Source organism: Epargyreus clarus, unplaced genomic scaffold (assembly GCF_041222505.1).
Source record: "Epargyreus clarus isolate Ecla_fem2 unplaced genomic scaffold, WU_Ecla_fem_2.2 ptg000005l, whole genome shotgun sequence".
NCBI lineage: Eukaryota > Metazoa > Arthropoda > Insecta > Lepidoptera > Hesperiidae > Epargyreus > Epargyreus clarus.
The window spans coordinates 4,025,244-4,052,470 of record NW_027332213.1 but is presented as its reverse complement, the minus strand read 5'-3'; the positions used below and the strand labels follow the sequence as shown (position 1 = coordinate 4,052,470).

The window sequence follows — 27,227 nt, the reverse complement described above, 5'->3', positions numbered from 1 at the left end:
GCATAATATTTCATTTTTCATACTATTTCGGTCAAGTGGTTTGCTGCAATCAAAGTTGGAATCGCTAATGGAATAGTAATTAGAACTGTTTATCACGCGGCCGGAATGAATTGGATTGGTCCGCGGTTTGCATTTTGGATTTATTGATTACGAAACGGAATTAATTTTTGGTGAAGTAGGTACGCGAGTATTTAATGGTCAAATATTATGAGCTTTCTTTTACACTATCACAGAAAATTGTTTTTTAATGTAACATTAAATTCATTCTAAATATGCTTAGTGTAACAACTGTATTTTGTTTACGTCTCGGGAGTATTAAATAAACCATATTTTATCTTTCATCTTTCCGCTCCATGAGCTCTAATTATAGGATATCCTTTTTATTAACTTTGATCGTACATCGCATTAAGTATGCGTTTTAATTAACTCTTTATCACACAACCTAATAATCATGTAGTATTTGCTTTGTTTAAGCTGCAAATAGTGAGTTACTATAACGTTATGAACACAATTTACTTGAATTGCATCAACCCACAAAGGTTCGTGTAGCTGAAATCTAATCTTGGTACTAATCACGTTCTCTCGGGTACGGTGCATCAAAGAGCTGTATTGCTTACGCATTAGACTGTAAACGGTTTATACACACTAATGTGTCTTTGATGTATCTTATCTTAGTATCCTGAATCCATAAATATTTTTAATGAACTTTAAGGTGATATATATTGAAATCAACGGTAATTAATCGAATTTGTATGAGAGTTAGAAGTATCTTTTCAGTTCATGCAAAAGATTTAAAGAAACTATTAAGTAAAGTCTATTTCATTTGCTGCGTTTATCTCCTATTCTAGCTCAGAAGGTTGTTCTAAACTTACTAGTTACACTATTATTATTATTATGTCATTCAAATATAAAATATAATGCGACTTATACACTCCTTTTCAAGTTGGTGTTTTGTCAAAAATCTCAAAAAATATTTATCATCAAAAATATAATTCAAACATTGTTCCGTAACGTACATGTAATTAATGCTATTTTTCGCTTTAGTCCGTTTAGCTGGCTAGTAACCGCTGAAATTAAATCAGATAGCAATGAAAGAGAAATGCGGTTAATATTGCAAAGTGCCCGCCGAAATGGGTTTCGGAAATTAGGATTATGTGATTGAATTTGTTATTGTAATCACTTGTTGTAATATGACTAGCGATGATTATGAATTTATGTTTTAATGAGAGTCGATATAGCAGAAAACTATAGCGGGAATATAACGTTTTGAATTCTCCGACCTGTAATTAATTTCATTGTGCGCTATTTCCATCGCGTATTTATGCTACTAGTTATAGTTAAAGAAATATATTAAATAGTTTAATTTACTTGAATGTCTATTCACAAAAATAAAGCTTGCCGATTTTGAAATAATTAGGTACAGGAACATTAAATTATTTCGCGAATAAAAAAGCAGTTTTTGTACCTGTAAGATACGATAACATTTCGTTTTATTTTACTTTAATAGTTCTATAAATTGCTCTTTTAAGAGCTTAAAGAATACAATATTTCACCTTTATAGCCTTACAGCTACAGAGTTCACATCACAGAGACCACTTAACTTTTTATAGTATTTTTAGTGGATTAAAATATACTTCTGCTGGAAAGAAGCTGCTCAGAAGCATTTGTCATTTTACTTTTGTAATGTTATTTTAAATTTCAAAATCAATAAGAAATGTAACACTGAGTGAAAGAAACATCACATGTAAAAAACATCAAAAAGTTAATTTTGCAGCTGCATAAAAATAATTTTTAACGAAGTCAATTAGAAGATAGATTTTTTTTTATTATATTAAAAAGTTAAGCTTTCAAATATATTTTAAAAGTTTCACTTACGTAGTTACAAAATCCTCTAACATTCTTATGCTAGCCCACAGACAGGACATATTTTGTGGCAATTTACATAATATACGACAAAAACGTCCCGCGATTCGTTAATTTCATTCATCTCTGTGGGAAGCAAACCCCAGCTCGCGTCGCCTCGTGTCGAGGGTGCAATATGCGCCCATTCAACCCCTATCCACTCAGTCGACAACCCGCTACTGCCCGCGCGGTCGTGTCGGCCGTAAGGACAAGCTCGCCGCGAAGATATATACGTGGCGTTAGGAAAAATAAGAAAATAATCTTAGAGAAATAATTCTAAAATAATAATGTTTTAGAATAAGATAACGTATTGATGGTAGAATTTTTTGTATGCGATTTCGTTTAGTCCTTATATAGAGTTTATTTTTTTGACGTTTAACTTTATCGAATTGACTTTTAATAGTTTTTAACTTTTATTAATATATGATTTTATATTAAATGTAAATTAGAAGAGAAACAATACAATTATTTGAATAAAACGCTAATTTTGTCAAGCGTTGTGGTTCATTTAATGGTGGGATATAATGAAAATTTCAACTGAAAATTGGACATATGTGTACGATTAAATAAATTTCATAGGCGGTTTGTAGTCGTGTTTGTGGTATGGAGGTTTCGACGGCAAATTAATTTTATCAGCGATGCTCTGCTATGTAAGTATTTGTCTCTTTTAAAAATATGTACGCGTTATGTAGTGTAATTTGAGAAGTCGAGTTGATGAATAAGTAAAATTATATCGTGATTACAAAGTTTTGTGTGTAATATTATATAAATTTTAAAAAGCGGTTATAAATATTATATTATAGGCATATCAAAGATCTATAAACAGTTTATATAGACATATTAATTAAAACACATATTTTCTCAGTAAAGAAAATTCTTTACTATGTCTGCATTTATATTAATTCCATTAAAGTAAACACTTATGAAGTAATTGCACAAGGAAAATTAAATGAGTATAAAGTATCATGGACTAATATATCTTACCTCAACATTTAATTTTTTGCGGGCACGTCTTGTGTAATCAACCACGTTCAAGTAGAAATAATGGGTTGCGAAGAAATGCCCTTAAAAGTGTAATTTTGTAATTAGCCTCTATAAAGGCTGACGAAAATTAAGCACTACACATTATTCTTCAAGAAGACCTCATTTAAGTGGCTTACCGTACTCTATAATCTTCTTGGATCTCATTAAACTCGGCGACTCAACTTTTTAGTATAATGTTTTAATTTTTTACTGCATACCCATTCAGGTAATCTATATAGCATCTATAGGACATGGATTGTTACTTTTAGTAATTATAATATTTTCTAGGAACGTAAATTAACCAATTATTGCCTTTTGGTCCAAATTTGTCAATTATATTTTGAGAGTCAATTATATTTATATTTTGAGATTATATTTTGTGTCAAATTTAGAACGTCAGTAAGCAAGTATAGGTTAAGCTTTGTTATAAATAACGAACATCAGTGATGTGAACACAAAAAGTTTAATTCTACGTATTTCGGAGCCGTACTCTACATGACTAGATTAGAGTTCAGTGTAAGAAACTCTCCTTAGAGACACTTGTCTGAAAGTCTGTAATCTGAACTCTTATTTCATAAGGTTCTCAAAGTAAAGTCTGGCAGTGGGTCAGCGTAATGGAGTATGATCCTAAAACGTCTTATCCTACAAGATTGTCCGAAGAAGAACCCGTATTTATCAGTGACAGTATTGGAGTGATGTACAAAATCTCATAAGAAAAAGTCATTAATATTGAAATTAATTTACCTCGGTCTCCCATTCAACCGTAAAAGAGTTTACATTGTTAAAACTTTTGAAATAGTCTAAAAGTTTCATGTCTCAGCATTAGTTTTTGAAGACTGGACTGTGTACTCGAACTCGTTGAAACCTTAATAAACGACATTTACTTGTGTTATTCGTGTTTGAAGAATGATATTACACTTTAAAACTTTGCAATAAATTTTCAAACTTTCTTAGAAGTGAAAATAACGTCTTGTTGGCATTTAAAAACATGATCTGATTGAGAAGTTCTGATAATAAATGTGTGTATATTTTTCACCTATTCGTCGTTAACTCAATACTGTCCCACTGCTGGGTACAGGTCTCCTCTCTAAATGGGACAGATAAGGCTATAGTCCATTACGCTGGCTAAATCCGTATTGGTAGACTTCGCTTATCTATAAGAACTTTCTTCTAAATTTCTCAGGTATGCAGATTTCCTCGCAATGTCGACCTTCGCCGTTAAAACAAATTGATATTAATTTCCAATATCCACATAACTTTGAAAAATCTAAGTCGCATCCCTGGGCTTCGTACCTTAGACTTCTCGATCAAATGACAGAATTACAAGCTACCTTATCACGGCTGTTATCTTATATATAAAATTCTCGTGTCACAATGTTAGTTAACGTACTCCTCCGAAACGGCTTGACCGATTTTCACCAAATTTTATATGCATATTCTGTAGGTCTGGGAATCGGCTACAATCTATTTTTCATACCCCTAAGTGATAAGGTTTGTTCACATACATAGTTCCACATATTGATACCTTATTAATACTGTTAACTTAAATACCACAGAAACGCCAATTGCATCCCATTATATTAATATATCTACCTAATTATTACATCTTATCATGAATACCTCTATAATGAAAATGTTTTCAATGAGCCCTTTGTATATATTTCCCCAACCTTTTGATACAAAATTATACTAACTAGTATGTCTTCACACTAACAGGAAAGTTTCATTAACGTAATTAGATTATTACATCTCTGGCAAAATTATTAGGCAGTATGCCGCACTCTCTCATCTTAACATTATTAACGCGCCTTAACCCTGAAGGTGTTAACTCTACATAGAGTTAAATGTTTATAATTAAATTGTGAAAGGAATGTATTTTGATATAACTTACAGATTGAAACGGATTGTGTCAGTTTTATTGTGATAAAGGGAATGATGTATTATTTTTAATTAAGAAGTAGTAAATGGACATGCAATCCACCTAACCCTTAGTGGCTACTGCCCTAGTAGGCATCTTTAATCAACATCAGATAAGCTTTGACGCCCAACTCAGATCGGGTACAGATCTATGCCTATTTAGCTATGCCTATGCAGATCTAGAGGTAGATCCCCTAAGGACTAGGTATGTTGGAATGCCGTAGATAAGTAAATTATCTTTTTCATCGTTACAACCTTGACCGTAATGGACATCGTCATGTTGAGATGTTTTATTAGGCTGATATAGTTTACCTCACACTAATTATCTCGCCTGACGTATTCTGGTACACTCAGGTGTTGCCCGGCTATACGTGTACGCAGCTGATTTAATTTGGTCGGTCCATCGGATCGGTGATCTTCCTCGTTCTCTGGTGCTCTTTATACTTTCTTGAACGACGAGACGCCCAATGGTCTCATCATTTCGCAGCGAGACAGACGAAATTTTTAATACTCGTATTATGATATTGAATAATGTTATTTCTTATACATTTTTTATTACGAAATGCTGATTCAAAATTTATTTAAATATACGAATATACAATTCGTTATAATTATCCTTACAATATTAATCCTATGAATCTATTTACCTAATAAACACGAAAAAGTGAGTGGCGTTAGTATATTTGTAACATCTTAATCGGCAATTGGTGTGCCATTGACCAATTTTAATTAAATGTATTGTAACTCTAAAAAAGCCTAAGTAAAGATTACGATTATGAATGTCTGACAAATGGTTTAACAGGGATCACATTATATAAAGATGACACGTGACATATCCCTCACATCACACTTTTTCACCCCCGTTTGCTTGTTCCGGGTTGTCGCATTGATGATATTCGTCGGCTCTGGCATTTTTATGGGCGGGATTTCCGCGGTATTAAAATGCGTTACATTTTTCTAGATTTGCGAAATTTATCGCTTTATAGCAAACAACGACAGATAAATCGCCCGATTCGGGATAGCGAGATTGGTTAAATAATTCACGAAATATTTGATGTATGTAAAACTATTCAGCGTTGATTCGGCTACTATTTGCGCGAGGTAAAGTTTTTGTAATTGTGAAATATTGTTCTATCCTTTTCGATATTGCAACGTTTATATCCGGCTAAATGTAATTACGTTTTTTCAATCAATATCGTTTATCGAAACATCGTATTTAGATAAATCGCCCGATTCGGGATAGCAGATTTGTTAAATAATTCTCGAAATATTGGATGAATGCAAAATATTCAGCTCTTATACAGACTCTCTTATTCAGTAATTGTAAAATATTGTTTAATTCTTTTGTAGCGTTTTTATCCAGCTTAATTTTATTACGCGTTTTTAAATGTATTACCAATTTGAATCGTTGATAAAATTTAATATTATAATATTTAGTTTTTCACTTTTTCATTTTATAAGATGAATTTTATTTGGTGAAGTATTAATGTACTATAATATATAGTTGTAATACATCATGAGGAAACCCTGAGAGATCTTTAAAAACTAGACAAATGTTTTCAAAGGTATGTGAACTCTACCAATTCGCACTTTGATTAAGCATTAGACTATGGCCTAATCATGCTCACTGACCCGTGATGTTATAATCTACCTGACCCAGCATTCGGACAGTGATTATATTATTTGATGATGATGTGAACCACTTTATTGAATGAAAATGTTTCTTCTCCATTCATGGCTTGAATGTTGAAAATATGTATATTTATTATACAAATCACTTAGGTTGTTCTGTAACCAATATTATTAAAGCAATTATCAGTTATATAGATACTGACTTAAACCTATTTATTGAAATGCACTACACATCACTAAGTCAGTCAATCAAACAAGTATGTCTCTTGCATCAATCACGCAAGTATCTGTCCCTGTGGTACATATATTATAGATGCATATGCATATGACATATTATCGCTGTCTGTCCGTTGAGAACTGTTTCATTAGCGCCCGACTGAACTAGTGCACTCTTTTTCAGGTCAGTAGGTACGCAGGAAATGAGCTACCGACTACAATAACCACATACCGTAGTCGAAGTGTGAACGTTTCTAAAAAATAGTATTATGGCCTAGTGCCCTACTATTGGTTCTAAGCATTGTATAGAAATGACTTCACCTTTTACCGGCACCTTTTCCGGAAAGCATAAAGGTTGTAGATATTTGAAATGTCTAAATTTATTTTTGAAGCCATCTGTATAGAGCTTTATATCTTTTTCTAGTTAGTAAAATTTTAATATAGACAGATTGAAAAATTATACCTCGAAGCGATCGGTATTGTTTATGGTATCGTAGATGAGAACATTACTTGGTTCTTACCTTATTTCGTCGGAAGATCAAATAGATCCTTCCTTTAAAACATTAAACGAGTACATCGATTATCAGGTACTGCACTGTTATGTTAAAAATGGCCTATTTTTATTTCTCCGCAAACGATGACTATTTCTTTTCATTGTCTTTATTATTTTATCCCTCTTCAGCCATATTAACATTAAATATTTGACCCATCTTTTAAAAACAGCAGCGTATCATCAGTTCAAACAAATCGCTCGACGAATCGCATTTTTGCATAAAGTATAAATTATATTAATACCCCTATAAACTCGTCATTCGAACACGGGTCCAACCCAGATATCTAACTTCGCTAGCAATATCCGGCCGTACAAACAGAAGTAATTGCTTACGCCTTATCCACAGATAGATTTGAGACCGTGGGGCGCGAAACTTATAACCGAGTTGGCACCAAGTTTGATTCAAACGCCATTAGGCTTTCAGTTCACGTGCCGAAAGGGTCTCAAAGCTAGATGTCATACATTTTTAGGGTATCGCGTTAATGTTTACGTTTATTGTGTTGATTTCCTTGGAGATTGATGTTTTCTTTTCTTACTTTTTCGACTTTTTTGTCGTATATTTGAAGGCTTGGTTGACACTTTGGGATATTATGTTACTTCTATATTATGAAAAATATTTTTAAATGCAAATTGTATTTTATCGAAATTATGAAACGACATAATTCCATACTGTTTAGTGTTCATGCAATTCTATGAGTATGCCAATTGGGATCAGATTGTTTGTTATGTAGATTTGTTTGTTGTTCTGATTTTTGTTTGATGTTGATGTTTGTTGTTCGAATTTAATTGAATTTTTGCCCATTTTAAAATTTGAAGGATATTTTGATGTGGTGAAATTTAAATTATTTCAATCAGTTTGTACGGATTTTTAAGCCAAATTGATTTAACCGTGAATCTGAATAGTTACAGCCTAATCCAATCATAAAGGTCTATTGGCATTCGCGTTAAACACGGCGATAATACCTAAATCTTAATAATTTCTCCTTAATATAGGTACTTACACTAAGTTTTAAAATTAATCTTTTGACCTTAAATTGATCAAATATGCATTTTTTACTAAGTTCCCTGAAAAGATGTTCGCTTTATCTTTTTTGATTTTTTAATCAAATATTTAAAGGTACACAAAATAAGCCGCGAAAAAGACCTTTTTTGTTAATATTTTTGTGCTGCTCTGTTTTTTAATATTGCGGTTAAAATTCATAACATTCATAATTTTAATGCTTTTTGGAAACCGTAAACTCGATGGTTGTTGCCAAATTATTAACACTAGCCTTAATTATACACGCCATATTTATGAAAGTCCAAAATAATAAAATTTTAACAGAAAATGTATACGATGTTCCATATTATTATGTATCCGGATCGGCGCCGTCGTCAACCCATTACCATCCTATTGCTGGGCACGGGTCTCCTCTCAGAGTAAGAAGGATAGTCAATGGTCCACCGCGCTGAACAAGTGCGAATTTGTAGATTTTACACACCTTTGAGAACTTTTTTAAGCACTCTTAAGTGTGTATGTTTCCTTACGTTATTTTCTTTCACCATTCTAGCAAGTGATAATTCATTTCGAATACGCATCTAACTTTGAAAAATCTGAGGTTTACCTTCGGCTTATATCTTGAACTCTCTGATTGAGCGACCAAGTTTGAACCAGTGACTAAAACAAATGTATTCAGTTACTTAATATTTAAAAATAAGGATTTTGGCTTAAGCTCTCATGTTGTTGAAGCGCTCTAGTCCCGTTGCCAAAACGTAAATGATATATCAGGTTTAGGTATACTAAACGCTATCCGTCTACTAATGGGTACCATTAGCGGCAAATTTTCGGTCATGATTGTTACCATTAAATTATTTAACGGCTTTTAAGTCTTACCTATCTTCAAAGTTTCGCGGACCTTCAAGGAATTCATGCATGTGGGTTGGCCTGCAACTTTTTCTATCCCTATCAGTCCGTTGAATCAATATAAAATTGTGTAAGTGTAGGTATACCGTACCTAGTACCTATCTTTCATCGGGAACTGTATTCGCTTTTAAAATAAAAAAAAATAAATCATATAACAACTTTTTCAGGATATATCAAGTCATTGGTTGAATGTTATTGAATTACTTTTTCCGCATCATCTCTACGAACGAAACGTCTTATGACTTGGTGGAATTTATTGAGTTCAAAATAATCTGATTAGATTTGTGTACACAGAAATACCTACATAGCAAGAGAACGTTACTGTTCAATCTAAACTATGACGCAGTTTGCCATCATCCGATCCAATTAAACCGATTATACCTAAAACCCTGATAGAAGATTTATTACATTCGGTGTTTCGTATACCTAACTCGCAATGGACCGGCAGATCGAGTGGTCCGCAAATACGGACTGCGAATTCGCCTTCGTCCCCGTTGACAAATGATTCCGCCTCCAATGAAATTCCGATTCGTCCGACTTGTGCTACCGCGAACGAAAACGAACGGACGAAACGACGTGTAACAACACTTGACAGCACCGAACAAATCTATGCCAGAATGTGGTGGTACTGTTTTAGTTTTTTACACGATTTGAAATGTGTATAGTAATATTGCATAATTTTATATGTTTAGAGTAGTACTTTACATAGTGCCTACTTTCTACACTTACAAGTATCTACTTTGTTGACGACAAGTTGTCATGATTTATCATGTAATAAGTATGTGGGCTCAGCTACTTTGTTGGTTATCTATCTTCATCATCTCTTATGTCACCAGTTACATAAAAGTTGGTCTCGAATTAAAAGGTATTGTTACTAATGAAAACTATCACATGATGTCGTCCACGGCTATAAATATGTTATTAACCAATCTGATATGTAATAAGTGTAACCAACCTCACAGAGGACTGAATTCCAATAGCACAACCAATAATGTTAAAGATCTGAAATCGTAGGCTAACCTACTATTTGAGTTTGGCATTCTAACCTAAAGTGTTCCATTGCTGGTAATGTAACTAACTACCAATGAAATTCCACTCAATGAAACTGATCCGGCTTAGTTCAATTGATTAAAATTGTATCACCGCGGCTCGAACGGAACTGTCAAGTCAAACAATTAGAGCAATCGTTACCAAGCACCGCTCGGCGGCTTTCCGACCATTTGGAACTTTTGGAAAGTTTCGCCTTAATTGAACACGGTTTCCTGATTTTCCACTAAGGCCCCGAAAGCGAACACTAAAACTTCAGGGCTCTCGAATCTCGAAGCTAAATTGCTCTGATGCACGATAAATAAGCCGGTACGAAGCCTCTACTCTTCTACTTTTTTGCACTAATGAACCGTAATTTACCTTTCGGTTGCTCTTATCTGTAAATAAATTGGTGGAACTTTTACCATTCCTACTCATTCTACATAAGAACCGAATTATTGCTCCAGCTTATCCTTAACACGATCTTAATAAGTTTCCCCAACAAACGGTTATATGGCTTGTGTACGTAGTTTCTGAAAAGGTGTTTTCTTTTCATACTCTTTAAGAGTAGGTGCTTGTGAACTATGTGCTTACTTGGATAAGAAATTTCAAGAATAAGCAGTAAATTCTGAATTCGTGCTGAGAGTATCCGGAATGAGGTTAAACGGTTGTATTCTACTCACTTTAACGTCCAAACATTAAAATTAACTTCTTGTGCCCGATTATGATGTCGTTAAATATTGATGTAACTTTTTTATCTTAACTTTTACATCTCTTTGTGAGTTTTAATTGGTCGCTGACTGAATAAATTTGGAAAAAATGTTTTATTGTTTTACTTTTCAGATGTAAATGCAATTATTATCAGTTATGACATCTGACGTATTTAGGATCTGTAAAAGCTTAATGAGTGCCTATGACTGCTTATCGAGATATCTTGTCTAGCCAAATACAGTTTAGAACATAAATATACTAAAATAATATTTTTATCAATATATTATTAATTTAGGTAGTTTTACACGAAAGACCGGCAGTTTTCTCCTTTGTCTACTAGATCTGAAACGATTTCAGGTTCGCGTCTGTTTCCAGCTATTATTACACGATAATCGTTACATTTTGCTGACTACTTTTATTAACAGGAAAAAGACAAGGAAAACTTTCTTCTTGCTGGTAGCAAACATGTACGAATATATTTGTTTTTATGTGGATTATTTCATCAAATAAAAAGGCTTTCTATGTTAGAGTGATGGAACGGTGCGTCCTATTATTAGGGACACTGCGAATGTTAGTTTAATAAGCAAGTAATTGAGTGCGAGTTTATGTATGAACTAGGACACGTATTTTCTTCAAGTCTTCGTGAAGTATATCAGAATTGTCTTCGTCGCTATCTTTGTCAGCTACACTATTTCTAGGTGGTGTTACTTTGTTATTAGACAAAGCTTTTAGTGGTTAATAAACTTCGCAGCAATCCATTAAGGTTTTAGTTTTCACTATAAAGTGACTAATTTAGGTTTTTCTTTGACGTAAAATCCATTAGCGAAGCAATTGACTTTTTAATTACTTTTTCTGTCGTTTTATTATTTAATATTTATTTAGAAACTTATTTAAAGTTTATAATAAATTATTTTTATAAGAAATGTAAAAATTGTGAACACAATTAATCACAGGTCTGTGCATTTAATAACTTGCTTTTGTTATAATGTTTGAAAGATTTAGGAGAGACATATTTAATAAACACTCAATACCAAAAACTTTTACGTTAGTTACTTTTACTTTATCCTCATTACTTCATGCCATCATAACGTCAGTATTGTTATTTTTATTTTATTTTTAAATGACTATTTTGAGATTAGTTCGACAGTATTTGCCAATTTTGCTACTAAAAATATAGTGGTCTTAAATATTTTTTGCTCATTTCTCAGGCTACGGGTATAAGTATTATGAATTTAAGTAGTTGCGATCGACATTCGTGCTCCATAACAGTCGATGTGGCGTGTTCAATCCATCACGAGTTGGCAGCGACGTCGCCCCGCTTGTTTACATGACAGTCGACTGAAGCCTAGGGCCCGTAGCCTGAGAAATTAACTAAATTACTTTTCCGAACAAAAGTATAGCAAAACATTATAAAAGCCGTACAGGCAAATAACTTGACTTCTTTGCTATATAAGATTAGCAAAAAAGCACGCAGCCCACCTGATAATGATGATCGGCAATCAACCTGAGATAAGGTTAGAATCCTACCTGCGGTCGATTGAGATGCGATGCTACCCGTGAAGACTAAGTTATAACACCTCGGATAAGTATGTTACATTATTGTTATAGTTATTGTTACTTTAACAAATTAATATAAAAATGATAGATTATCATTTTCTATAACATTTTAAAAGGGATTCTCTCATTAACGACCGTGCAATAAGTGATGGTGTTTCACTGTATATTCTTTCTGTACGATCCATCATACGCTGACGACAACGTCGCCTCGCCTGTGAACATGACGCTCACTTAAGCTATTAGGCGCTTATGAATAAGAAAAATGTACTAAAAGACTTGATCTATTCATAATGAAAAGTCGAAATACATTTACATTTCATAATACTCGTAGTTGAAATTTACAAATAATACTACAGTTGATGTTATGAACGATACAAACAATAAAGTTAAAAAATAATGTAAGACTATGAAGAAATACGTAAAGTTTGAAAGATTTGAAGATGCTTCTGAACCCAATTAATATTTAAGGGGATTAAAAAAGTGATAAAAGTAAGTAAAGCACTGATAGTTTAAATCACTACAAGCACAACGACGAAAGTCTTCGAAATACCTAACTGAATCGTAGCTCCGAAGCGAAGATGAGATCAGATCAGATGTCCTACATTGCTGCCAGCCAATGTACTGCAATGGATAGTAACATGCCAAAGATAAAGCAAAAGAAGTAGAAGAAAGTTTTCTAGATCAGCTTAAAGAGATTATCCATCAAGTGAATTACGCTCGATAATCGCGATCCATATCCATTTGGTGTTTGCGATCCATCACGTGGCGGCGTCGATCCGCCTGTTTATACGACGCCGACGCTCAGCTGTAGCTGCAAAATAGTTTCGCTTCATTTACTTTACAATGGTATACTCTTGCGACCGATATTAGTTATCAATATATCCTATGTATAGCATAATAAAAAACGATATTTGATTTTGCCTATTCTGTCTGCCACTGTAAATTTGCCACTATCAAAGTGGCAAATTTCGATCATTGGTAGGCAAAAATTGAATCAATTTAATACTTATAACGGGCGTAAGGCTAACAAATGACTTATCTTTCGTTTTTTGGAAGAACTAACTGCTATGATTGTTATGACTGTTCAGTCATAACAATCATCACTGTTGTTCAACAGTCTTTAAATCTTGTGAGTCCTCGAGCGGCGTATAAGCTATTGAGAAAGGACCGGATTGACTACAGACTTGTTTGAGTATTTTTTACGTGGATTGACCACTCTCTAATAAATCTCTCTCGCCTTAGAATACACCCAAGATCTCTCAATGATGAGAGAGGCCCTATGCAGATAAATGAATAAACGACAAAAAAACATTTATATCGATAACATCAAGTCATAACATAAGAGTTATCTTTTACAACTGCTGCAAAATAATGTAAGACTATGAAGAAATACGTAAAGTTTGAAAGATTTATTATAAAAAAAATCTTGATATGCAAATACGGTCTAGTGACAACCCTTAGAAGTACCAGTACTCCACCGCCACTAAATCATGTTCAGATGTTATCCATTAGTCTCCGTATAGTTTATGAAGGTTCTAACGGTGTGTGTATATCATTTGAAGAAACAAACCAAACTTGTATGCATGAGCTTTCAGTGTTGGACAACTTTGCTGAATGTTCTTATTTATGAATCTAAAGTTGGATTCGTAAATACTTGGCTGTTAGATGGTATTAAATATAAGTCATTTATATGGCTCTATGACTTTAGTTTTGCATATTAAATATAGTGGATCCTTGGACCATTATCTGTGGCTTTCTGCTGTGTTTAACACAATACGCGTATATGGAAACACACGTGTGTCATCTTGCGTTTCGGTGGAAGGGATACTGACTGACTTACATATTATGAGCCGATCATGTTAGTCCTCAGGGGGGGCGTCATATTTGTGATGAACTTCAGGTAGAACTCTTGTTCTACATGGAATTGGTTACATTGGTATCCATGAGCAGCAGTGACCACTTACCACTAGGTGGGGTGCACGCTCGTGTAACTTCAATCTTATCTTAAAAGTTAAGCGATCTTTAGAAGTTTTGTACTACTGAGAGTCTATACAAAGTTCAAAACTAACAAAAAACTTGGGTAACTCCTTAAGTTTTACCCATATAGGGAGATTTGCTTTTAATATTGCAACTAACTATTATTAAGTGTTTGTTGGTTGTTCACAACGTACAGTCCTCTGTTTGTGTGCACCGAGCGACTCAGAAGCAGGCAGTTAAACTTCATAAACGCGAATAAGTATTTACGGTAGCAAGTTTTTAAAGCCACTCTTATAGAGAATGTTTACTAAGCGAAAAGCTCACGAAAATGAGTGAAACTTAATATTATGTGCCTGTTTCTGTATAGGAAATTAGTTTTGCGGAAGCAAGTATTTAAGGTTTTCCTTTTCTGATGTTGGTGATTATTTATTTTGTTGATATTATTTGACGATGTATTTTGGATTTGAGGTTACGATAAAATTACCATAATGCATTTTTTGTCTTATATCGTATTATTTTTTTATATCAAATTTAGTAATACATCACCAATCCGAATTAAAGCACCATAAATGTGATAAATGTGACTTACATCTGTGCGTAGCATTGGGAGACCTGTTTAACTTTCAATTGAGTTTATAAACACACAGACTCATATAGAAACTGAGAACAGAAATATTATTTCATGAGTTTATCTTTATATATATATTTCTTATGTGTGTGTGTATGTCACTGAACTCCTCCTAAACGACTGGACTGATTTTGATAAAAATTGTTGTGTGTGTTCAAGGGGACTTGAGAATGGTTTAGATTCACAATTTAGTCCGTGGGACAAGGTTTTTTTTAAATTAATTTTTAATTCGTAAGTAGTAATAGAATCGGAAACTATGCAGTTGATCAAGTGATGATCTTTAGAGCAAAGTTGTTGTCCGAGAGCCAACGAGGGTTTGAGAGTTGTTAAGACCAATTTTCGACAGATGGTACCACTGTCATTCCAATGCAGGTACAAATTTGCCGTTTTATTTATGTCATATTATTTCTTTAAAATGCGGGCGAAGTCACGGGAGCCACTGTCCAACTAATATCGTCAGTCTTTTAGCAGGCTTTGTGAAAGGGCATTGGTAATATGTAAAAATCTTAGATACCTTGACCTATGCCTATGAATATTAAGTGTGTAATATCTCACCCTGGGATTTTGATAGGTTACTTTACTTAGCTGTCTCATACATGAATACGTTTAGTACGTTTTTTGATGGATCGTCATAATGTGTTTTCTCGCTCAGGCCAGCTATTTACTTTCGTCCTTCGACAATATGTTTGTTTAACCGTCAATTTTTGCGAAAAATAGAAAACTTTGTACTTTTTCTAGAATGTATAAAATTTACGTAACCCGAGCATATATGTATATTTTGAGTCACTAAATTATACGTGTAGGTACAATGTACAAAGTACATATATATAATATTATTATGTTTTTGTTATTATCTAATATATAGGGAATTTGAATATATCGCGAGCGTTACTCACAAGGGTAAGTCGCGCTATTGTTTTATTTTTCGTTATATATCTTATGTAATAGGTATACGTATAACGTAACTCATAATTCATATAGATTGTCTGTAAGATTTATTATACATAAAGTATTAATTTATTATACATAAAGCATAACCTTTATGACTAGGTTTTCCTATGTTGATGTTTTTGATTTCCTATAAATGTCGAATGTATTCAAGTCCTGTATATTTTAGTAATATTTAGGACTTAATGTACCGATGTTATGGTTTCCGTGGAGTGCACTTTAAGCATCAGTTATTTTTAGTATCAATATAAACTCGTTTGAGCGTAAACTACTGATACGTACTTGAAGGAGTGGCGTGTACGTTTGAAGTCTCCTTTCTTCAAAAGAAGTTGGAAATTAGTGCTCTTGGTTATTTAATGATCTTTTTACCCTCACAATATTGCATCTTTCTGAAATCAATAATGCTTTTTTGATTCTCATAGCTCTACGCTAAAATTCTCTGGTGGCCTACACGTACACAAACATTTACATCCGAAATAGTTTTTTTAAATTATTTTTGTAAATGTCTACATCACCGGGAGTCGACTCCGGCAAACATTTCGATATTATACTAACGTGACACATCTGTGCGGTGGTCATTGCGCTATCTGTATCATAACTGACGACCACAATCATAAACAAAAACTTCAACGAACATTAAAAAGTTGGTATAAAGTTGAATAGTACTAGCTCAAAACTTACTCATAAATCATTTATACAATTTGAAGAACACACGCAGAATACATCAAGAATCAAAATGCGAGACACCGAGGCGAAGTAAAGCGTTCAATTTCATTCATCCCATACAAATGTTCCGGAGACGAAATAACATTGTTCTCTTTGTAAATATTAACATTGGTCGAGGACGTGCGTCGATCTGTATTCAATTCCTGACTGGTTTATACAAAATGGAAAACTCATTTGCTGCAAACGATACCTTGAAGGCGTTGACTTAATTCTGGAACCTATTCGATAGTCCGTTGATATAAAATTGAATTTATATACATTGTTAATCAATATATATTTGACTTTAAAGTAACTACCATTTTCGATTTTGTGGATTTGATACTTTATAATATTTACATTATAATATATACCACGTCAAATTGTTTTCAATATTTTAATCTACTAGTTTGTAGGGAGTAATCTTCGACATCACTAGACCAAGTACAATATAATATTCATGAAAATACATATATGGGCTTGCTTCTGCTTGTGCTTGCTTCATAGATATTTACAAAAAATAAATCTATAATCTTTCCTTTGACCGCGTGGTGGAGCTGGTCTGACGCTCAGAGGGTCCCGGGTTCGATCCCCGGCCAGACCAGGCTTATGTGGGGCTGTGAATGTAGAAAGCGTTTTTTTTTCCTTTCTATTCGTCTATTTCGTCTTGCGAAAAATTTAAAATTGAAATGGGTACACGAATATTTCATGCAAAGTGTTGCAAAATATTAGACCAAGAAGAACTAACTACAAAATAAAACTTTTATATCTCTACATCTTAACTGTGCTCGCGCAAATAAAATTATAGCTATTGTCTTACAAGTAGTCTTATAAAATATATTACTAGTAAATACAGAACTCCAGAACGGCGTTTATTGCCAAACTTGATTCCACCCGCTTGTTAATATTCTATCAACGTAGTTCGGTTCTACCGGTCTGGCTGTCCAATTTCATCCCAAATGAAATGTTTGTCTTTTGAAAGGAAATTAACGACTTTGAAATAATGCCAACTGGAATAATATCAGGCACCTTGAAGAAATGTTATCTTGAATTTCATTCCTTGAATTATTGTAACGTCTTTGTTAATAAAATCTGTTATTGCTTTATTATTTACACAACCCACATACTGTTCTACCAATGTAATGTTTTTAACGACACTAAGTAATTTCATTTTTGTTTCATTCATATATTGTTACGAGTACAATAAGATGAATCATTTGATAAAGTACGGATTCCAATTTATTTTAATTTCATCTATTCGAAAAGTTTTTATTTGTTCAACAAAAATTTGAGCAAAGCAGATTTTTCCACTTCAGACACTTTCAGATACTTTCCTAATAATATTCCTGTTATTAAACAATATTTTATTTTCGTAATTCTCATTCAATTTCACATTTTATAAAAACGTAATGGTTTTGAGCATCTCACGTTTCCATCATCCGATCTTTATTACATTAGAACCAAAAAATATAAGATCACAAGGACATAATTCTTCGGGAATAATTGAATAACTCAGAAACGAAAGAGGAAACGTAACGAAGCAGAAGGAAAGGGAAAGTAAAAAAAATAGATCGACAAATGTTACGCGGAGGCTACGGCTTTTATCTTAAAACGTTAACAATTACTGAACAAAGGTTGCCTTAACCAACGTTGATCTGTTATAATGTCAGATTAACGCTTCGGTTTAACGGATGCTAACAAGGGCTTTAAGAAACTTTACACCAATATGTAATAGTCGTAAACTTTGTTATGATGGTTAGTCCTTGAATTGAGTAATATTTTTAATTTGTCCACATTTATAAAAAAAATAGTAAATTGTGCATTTAATAGTAAATTGTACATTTACTATTTTTGTCGAATGTTAAACAAAGAGGCTTTTTAAAAGTAAACTTGTATAAAAGCGAACCACTACACCAATTGAGTCCAATATTTTATTTTCACAAAGCTTGTCTTCTGATAGAAGTGAATATTTATATATTTCGGCATCAGGTGGAGAATCGATATTGGTTTAATTGTTTCGGGGATATTATTGTTAGGATCTTCAATATTCATGAACAACGTATTGACCCATATTCATCCTATGACGTCACATGGCGTGCTTGATATTTTTCTTATCCTACCGATTGTTTATTTGTATTCACTATCGACGTCTTAAGTATTTGGCGCCGAATTAAGCTTTGGTCGAAATTCTTTGCCTATATCTTGGCTAGCTACCATCCAATATATTGTACTTATGTCAATATTGTTGGCATCATCACATGTGTAGAAGGTCTAGGTTATATATCATGTCACGTTTCCGTGTGACTTATAGTACTGAGATTTGTTCTGGCGACCATTCCTATGTTTCCTGAAGGTCTGCGTCGAATTTTATAAAGTTTGACTTTGGACCAATTTCTGATCTTGAGTTTATAATATTTTATTTTATCGCCTCAAGCGCATCAGTCTTTAATTCTGCGGTAACAATATTATATAACATTTCTTACATCAAAGGTTTAGTATAAGCTGAGATGGATTCTATAGCGTTACGTAATATATCTACTTTGATCCGGGTTTCTGTTGTTCGCTCAACCGTACGGGGTTTACTGCAGCGACAGCCGCTATGTCTTCCAACGTTAATTCGAACATGACTGGACGTTGCCGTTGCTAACAGACATTGCAAGGTACATGCTCGACTGATCGTCATAGATACGTGTGTACTAACATTTATTTTTTTAACTTGTGTATTTGTTTATCAATGTGTTGTTTGTCCTTTTCACGGATGTGTGTAAATCTTGATATATTATGTAACAATAATGTATGTAAAGTTAGCCAACCACTCCTAAATAATTATGAAGAACTGTTAGAATTATAACTGATAAATGTTCTTCAAAATCACTGTAATATACATTCCTGTAAAATTGTTAAAAACAATTAACAGATTAAGGATTTTATTACGCCTAGGACCATAATGTTTTTTTTTGACAATTCTACAACTCTAATTACATTTCCACTGAAAAACGCTGTTCATATAATTATATCTTAATTGTACTTGTCCTGAAAATATCAGCGTGAATATAATTCTTCGCTCCTGAATAGTAAATCTTTCTTGTCGTCTTCCTTGACATGACAGGGAAACCATCTAACTAAATTTACTCAAGTTCGTGAAACAAAAACAAACTGAATATTTTAAATTCTTATTCGTAACGTTGCGAAACCGTCGCGCCCGCGGTCTCGTCGAGATTGAATTATATCTGTTATAAATTGTAAATTGCCTCATTTACTTTTTGTCTTGTTTCCATCTTGCATATTTGATACCAGCTTGCTCGCCTTATTTAATTTACGAACGACTGGAGAAATTTATAATTTGTCAGTCTCAAGAGTAGAATCAGAATCTCACCCTTTCATGCCTGAATAAATTGCTTGATCGTATAAATTATCCGAAATTCCGTTATGGACTAGCTTGATTGCTTCTACAAACCTTTTGGGAGGATGGAAGTAAATTGTTGTAACTCTATCTTTGAAATTAAATTTAGCGGTCGTTACTTCTTTTAGTTCGGTCAACGTTTTATGACCTATGTGCTTTGATCCCGTTATTTATTGCTGCATCGCACTTAAACTATAGTTCCAAACTTGTTTCTTTAGTTTTGGCTGCAGTCCAAAATAAACTTTATCTAATTCCATTTGAGGCTAGTAATTATATGGCACACTTATAAACTGCTTGGCTGCGCCGGTTTTGCCCGATTAGCAGTCGTTATCTGTCGGCCTCATCTTAAAATGGTATAATTTATACTCGTTAGAATTTATTACCAGGTCAAATGGCGCACCATATCGCTAAAACATTGGCTAAATTAACGTCACGATGAATTTTGTCATTTCCAGAACCTAAATTAGTTTTACTGGTATGTGCGCGCGGTATGTTAAGATAACGTTATTTATGTTTTTATAAATCAGAAAGTACTTTTTAGACACATTGAAACAATACACATTCTTATATAGCTTGGTTTTAACATTATAATACGTTACTCGCTTCCATAATCGCCATTTTTATATAAAAAAACGTCAGCGATCTGAACTAATGCCAATTTAAAATACGTAATGATATCCCTTGTTTTTTTTTTTTTTGTAAAATAAAAGCTAAATTAATTGGCACTTGTACAAAAATATGGCTTACACAAAAATCTGGAACACGACAAAACGTAATTCGTTTGACGTTTAAATAATGGTTTTGTAAAGCGTATGAACGAAACACTTAAAATGTAATTTCGTCCAAGTTAGTAGGACAGGAGCGGGCAATATCGCGAGATTAATAGCAGTTGTATGGACGTTGACATTGGGCGGGCTTTTGGAGAGCTTGCAATAACCGCTACTCTCAACGTTGTTTGCCTTTTGCGGATTTTATGATTGCTGAAGTCCCCTGGGTTGTCGTGGAACAATATGTGCAGACTTCTCCTATATTGCTTTTGGAGTTTACCAACTTGTATTTCATATCCAGGTGCTGCTGAGTGAATTCGGTCTTTCATTTATTTATTTTGCGAAATTGCATCTGCTACTGTGATTTGATCTAATTTGTAACAACGCTTGAGTAGTTTCAATATCATTTGAGTTTAAGTGGATGCTCTCGATATGACGATACACGCAACTGGGTCAAAAATATTGACATAAAATTATGTTGTCACGAGGACCATGCAGCATTATTACATATCTAGTATCGTCTATCATTATTTCAATTCAGACTGAATATATCATCAGTTTCAATTGCAGATACTTTTAATATTTTTTGCTGATTATAGCTATTGATTGAATAGCATTCATACTTGAATACAACGACACAATTGCAATTACCACAAAAACAAAACCTGACTGCTAAAAATATAGCTGATATCACTCCTACAGTTAAGATGAGTCCAACGACCTTTCATATGTTAAAATACGTCAAGTCATTTGGGCTGTAGGGCATATCAAAGAATGAGACATACACACATACATACATGCGTTGCAAAAATCGTACCCTCAGCCGACGGGCAATTTTTATTTTTAATTTTATATATTATTACCTGGTTTAGGTTTACGTAGCCATTTAGAGGTTTTGTCGCCACTCCGCCACTTTTTTACTAAAACGAAAGTCCAGAAGAGAAAGCTATTAAAGTTGCCTCTGTAGCGCTGACAACTTTAACTAGATTATTACTTCTGGTGGAACTTTAAACGGATTATTATTTCTCAGGCTCATTCATAAATGAGCTCTAGAAATGAATAATCCGTTTTAAACTGGATTTTCCTTCAGCTTGGAGCGTAAGCCCTCTCCAGTTTCAGATTATGTGGCTGTTGTACCGTTTAAGTTTGATACTGTTTATTTTATAAGAGGGAGTATTTATTCAATGCAATCTAGTTCGATTAGAGGTCTGTCACGTTTAATGTTCACTGCTCAGCCAGTATGGTAAGACCAGGGAGATAGCATCGCCACATCTATTTTTAGTGTGAATCAGTTCAGCATATTAGTGGAAGTGTCTGGATACTAGCTGTCTTACATATCATCCATTATGATGAGGACTACCTCAGAAGTGGCCAAACTTCTATTAATCGGCTTTAGGTAGAACCCCTTCTACGCAGAAGTAGTCAAAGATGTCAAGGGGCGGTGACCTAAGCACATTAATCATTAACAAGACTGACTACGCGCTTCATTTTTCAATTTTACTTGTTTAATTTTTCGAACTCTATAATAAATATACTGTTGTAATTTTTTCCATGAGTCAAAACCATAATTAAAATACTAAAAGCAAATACAGATACCTTCTTCCAATAAATACTTAAAATAATTTGATGTACAAATATTAAAGCCAAAATTATCTATTCGCTGTGGATTCTTGTCAAAGTGAATCTCAAAATTACACAAACGTACACTAAGCGCGGTTAAGTTGGTAACAAATAGTTTTCCAGTTTAAATGTTTACGATATTTGGCACACACGAGTATGTTTGCAACTCTCACCAATAGTTTGCGAGTTCGGGGGGTCACACATACAGACGTGGACTTTTAGGTAATTTACAAGATTAACACTAGGAGAGGGTTCTGAGTTCGGTTCCAGGTGGCCTGACATGAAAATAATATATTAAGATTTCTCTAGTATCTGATGGGGGTGTTCGAGAATAAATATTGCCCTCGGTAGCCCTTATGAAGCGTAAGCTTTAGAACACAAAATTACTTCAGTACGTCGTTCCATACGTTGAAAAAAGTTTGATCGATAATCATATCTAATACGGTTTATTTTGCCAGTATTTGGTACATTCACTTATTTTACATAAAGTATAAGGTAAGCTGTAAAGAAGAGAGTCGCTTTTTTTGCAAAGGTTTACGAACAAAGAGCCAGATTTTTACGGTGTCAAGTCTCGGTTTGTTTTGTTGTAACTCTGTCCAAATGTTTGCGAGATTTGGGTCCAAGTTTGTTCACGACCTCGCCTGACCCCAACAGTTGGGACTCGAGCGTTCTACACGCGGATGAACAATCTCTTCAAACAACGCCTCAGGTTCGAGCCAGTGTGGAGAGGTTCCATTGTGTCCGAGACCTTTGAGTGGGTTTTTGAGAATGGTAAAACAAACGCGAGTGTGTACCCAAGACTTCCGTGGGTTCGTATGCGCGTCTCGATGTAAGTGTGCGGTTGAAACTTTGCACAGTTACACAAGTAGAGCTTACGTTTTAGTGGTTTCGTTACGTTTTATTTCTATTGTTCATTTGTTTTGGGTGTGTGCGTTACAAATTGAGTTAAAACTCAACTGCTGTATCTTTAATACTATATGGATTTTGTCTGTGAACGGCACGTTTTCGATGGTGGTTTATCGGTAGTTCACCAACATACCTGGGCAGCGGTAGCATGCTTACATTGCTTCTTTCGGACTTTCAAACGAAGTATTCCAACCGAATGATACGAGTATATCAGGACAGAATGGAAAGCATCGTTATTTGGATAAATTTACACTGTGGTGGCCACCTGCCATCAAGTGAAAATATAATCATTTTCATTATTTCGGAACACTCATAAAACAATTTCATAATTGACTCACAAATAAATTAAACGTAATATGGTATTGTCGGATATAAATGTTTCTTCTGAAGTCAATTCAAAAAACTTAGATCGTTTTTAACAATTCAAACAGTCGACTGAAAGAAAATTGAGTCGGTATAACTAATGAAACTATTTCCCCTCCAACTTTTGGCACGTTCACGGTAAGTTGTGAATTTGCATGAGTTATATCCTATTTTCATTCTCTTGCACCTCGTAAGAACTTTCGCACTATTCATAAATATTGAGTTTGGAACGACCAAAGTTTAAAAAAGAGTCAGAGTATTTTTTTTCATTGTTTTCTTTTTTTCAATATTTGAAAACCAATTCTGTAAATACTTGTACTACTACGGATTCATTCTAGGTATTGTCTGATTGGATATTCAAAGAAGAAAACTTATAGGAAGAAATGCAAGTAGCTTGACAAAAACATACAGCCAAATACACAACCTCCTTGTTTTCGAATTCGGTTAGTGAAATAAAAATTTCCTATTTTCCGCATTAGTATTTTAATTAAGTATGTAATATTATGCACATATTTTTTTCGGTATATGGAGCGATTCACGATATCGTTTTAAGGAGTAGATACTTATTATTATTTTAACCTTTGTATTAACGCGAACATCAAAAGTTTCCGACGGTATCAAGTTATCTAATATGTCCCCGCACTGCCTAATCGACGTAAAAGTCTTGATTGAATTAGTAGAACTTCAGTTATTTCTAGATACGAAGTTAAACGAAGTTGTCGTCCTTATCCATTATAAAATCTTTAAATGTCGACCGACGTCAGTGCACCAAATTTAAATAGCTTCGAGAGCGGAGCTTATTTCTGAAACGATTTTAAGTTATTTCTAAAATGTCCTTAAAATTCTGTTTTGAACGAGTCTATTTTGTTAAAAAATTGAGGAACCACACTATCGCTTTGGGAAGGACCTGTAATGATAGCTGTGGTTGCGTAAAATAAATAAATTTACTAGTCTTTTGCGTTTTTGTGTCATGTCAATTTAATAAATATTCATTAATGTTATTTTTAAGCGCTGAATTTGAAATATTTATCTTTACAAGTTTTATGAGCTATTTTTCTTAAAAAAATAAATCTATGACGACCACTTGGTATAGTTATAACAAACTGTAACTCTAAAAAAATAGTACTTATTTTTATGGGATTTTTATCTTCATAAATAAAAATTTGATAAATTCAGGTGAAGTAAAATAACAAGATAGCGTTATATAAATATGTAAAAGGACGCAGCCTCGTACTACACCTGTTTTGCATGACAATAAAAACGCCCTTCTGTAAGCTGACCCCAGGAAATGTCTAATAAATTTCACCATCCCCAAAAGACTTCTGTGAAGACGACGTTTTTCTTGATCATTTTATCTTTCAAGCTGATTTATAGTTCTTTTAACGAACGGACTTGTTTACGACTCGTACTAAATTTCAAAAATGTATAATATGATCGTTCGCATATTGTAGGAACTAAAAAATATATACCTAACGAATAGTCACGATACGGTAATAACTTTACAACATATTTCAAAAATTCGTTTTTCAACTTTTTTAACTGCCCATTTTAAGCTAATCGTGAAAATGACTAAAATTATGACGGTAATTTCACGAGAAGGTACGTAGAACTTTGTAACATACAATAACATTGTGATATTTAAAAAGTGTGACTTTTCCTGGACGCATGAAGTATAAAGGAGTTATACCCATACGGCAAAAAAGCCGTTTACTAATAAATCATTATCTCTAATACAATATACATATACTCATATACAATGTGTCTAATACTCTCTAATAAAACTGTACCATTTCCTTCGTGTAGGTAAGGGCATAACCAAATTGACTTTCCTAATTAGCAAAGTGCTTTGCCATTTTTATGTGTTCGAAGATGCTATCGTCTGAGATAAAGTACTTTTTTGGTTCAGCGCTGACAAAAGTAGTTAATGCTTGGTATGGAGCGCTCACAGGATTGTGTCGAGGTCAAGGTTTTTTGGACCATATCATATAAATATATACTTTTAATTGAAAACTAAAAAGTTCAACCCTTTTTGGAGCAATCCACATAAAAGGCAATTACTATTTATTATTTAAATTCAGCACTCATAAATTTATTCAGCAAAAATCTTAAATTGTCAAATTTTGAACCATGGTAGGCTAAAATTTTTTAAAATTCATTATTATTAAAAACGAGTACTACCTTATCTAATCATCAAGTTACAAGCTTTACACATTGATACAAACATTATATCTCCCTATTATTTAAAATAAAACGTTAATTTAAAATTTAATACCACGTACGTTTTTTTTCAAGACACCATTCTATTGATCGTAAACTAGCCTATTTAGTATAAGGTTGGAAAAACAAGTGGCAAGTGAAACGACCATAAAAGCAATAAAGGAAAGGTGTGCCGTGATAATGATAACGTATCTTCGAGACGTGAAATGGGTAGACAAGAACTTACGTTAGACGCACAGACTCGCAATTTTATTGTGAAATAACATTACGATTGTGCTCCTTGTTTTTTTATGAAGGTTTAATATATTTGCATACATAGGAATTGTTATTAAATAAAAATATCTATGGTCAAGATTAATTGTACCGTTACCATTTTTTATAATATACTATAATACAGTGGTAGTATACGAGCATGTTGTTCATCTGATGATAAGTGACAACCGCTACCCTTGGACATCTATTATCAAACCCAGATAAGATAAGAATCCTATTTAAGGTCGTTCATAGATGCGTTGCTACTCCTGAAGACTATGTTGGAACTTCTGGATAAACATATATATCTTAACACGCCAACAAAAAAATAACGTTGTATTTCCCACGGAAATTGTAAGAAACGAAGTTATTTCTATACACTGAATATGTCTTTGACGAAAGTAGCCATTAATTTTCACTTTCACTCAAACCTCAAAACCTACACAATAGGTATATGTTATCCAGACAATGTTTCGTTAAGACTCCCTTTTAAGATCTATTTGACATGAATTTTATTCATAAAGCTTTTAAAAATTACATGAAATGTTTTATCTTCGCCGTCTTTGTCTACGGTACAACTTATCTACATCGGTATTACTTTCTGCTTTATACCGTAATTTAAAGTATGTTCTTGATAAGATATAAAAGAAAAATTATAATTTATCTTTATCATGATAAAGTTGTAAAATTTTAAAGGTAAAATCTTAAAATAACACCTAATGAACAGGATCTATTGAACATTGCACTAATTGACACTGATAATACCAAAGAACTAATTGATACTAGCACCGACAAAGAGCTGATGAAGTTTAGCTTTTAGCTTTTCATTTTGATTTAATTGATCCTAGAAAATTTAATGGGATACTGCGCTTGATATTGAGATACTGCGCTTGATATTAAAATAGTTGATTTTTTAATGAGAAAGTATTTATAGTGACTAATGCGAATTGTGACCATTATAACATAAGGGGCGATTTACAAAGCTGTGTAGCGCTGAACATTGA

The 27,227-nt window shown here is 33.4% G+C and overlaps 1 protein-coding gene across 4 annotated transcripts in view; it reads left to right on the top strand.

Moving 5' to 3' along the window:
• LOC140757965 (peripheral plasma membrane protein CASK) overlaps positions 1-27,227 on the top strand; it is a 318,332-nt gene that overhangs the window by 242,021 nt on the left and 49,084 nt on the right. The window contains exon 1 of one of the 4 annotated variants that reach the window (XM_073093886.1): positions 2,075-2,552. The exons of the other annotated variants lie outside the window; for them this stretch is intronic. Coding sequence (XP_072949987.1) covers positions 2,541-2,552 — 12 coding nt within the window. The 5' untranslated portion in view covers positions 2,075-2,540. Of the gene's footprint in view, positions 1-2,074; positions 2,553-27,227 lie in introns of those variants that run through there. 4 annotated transcript variants of the gene reach the window in all.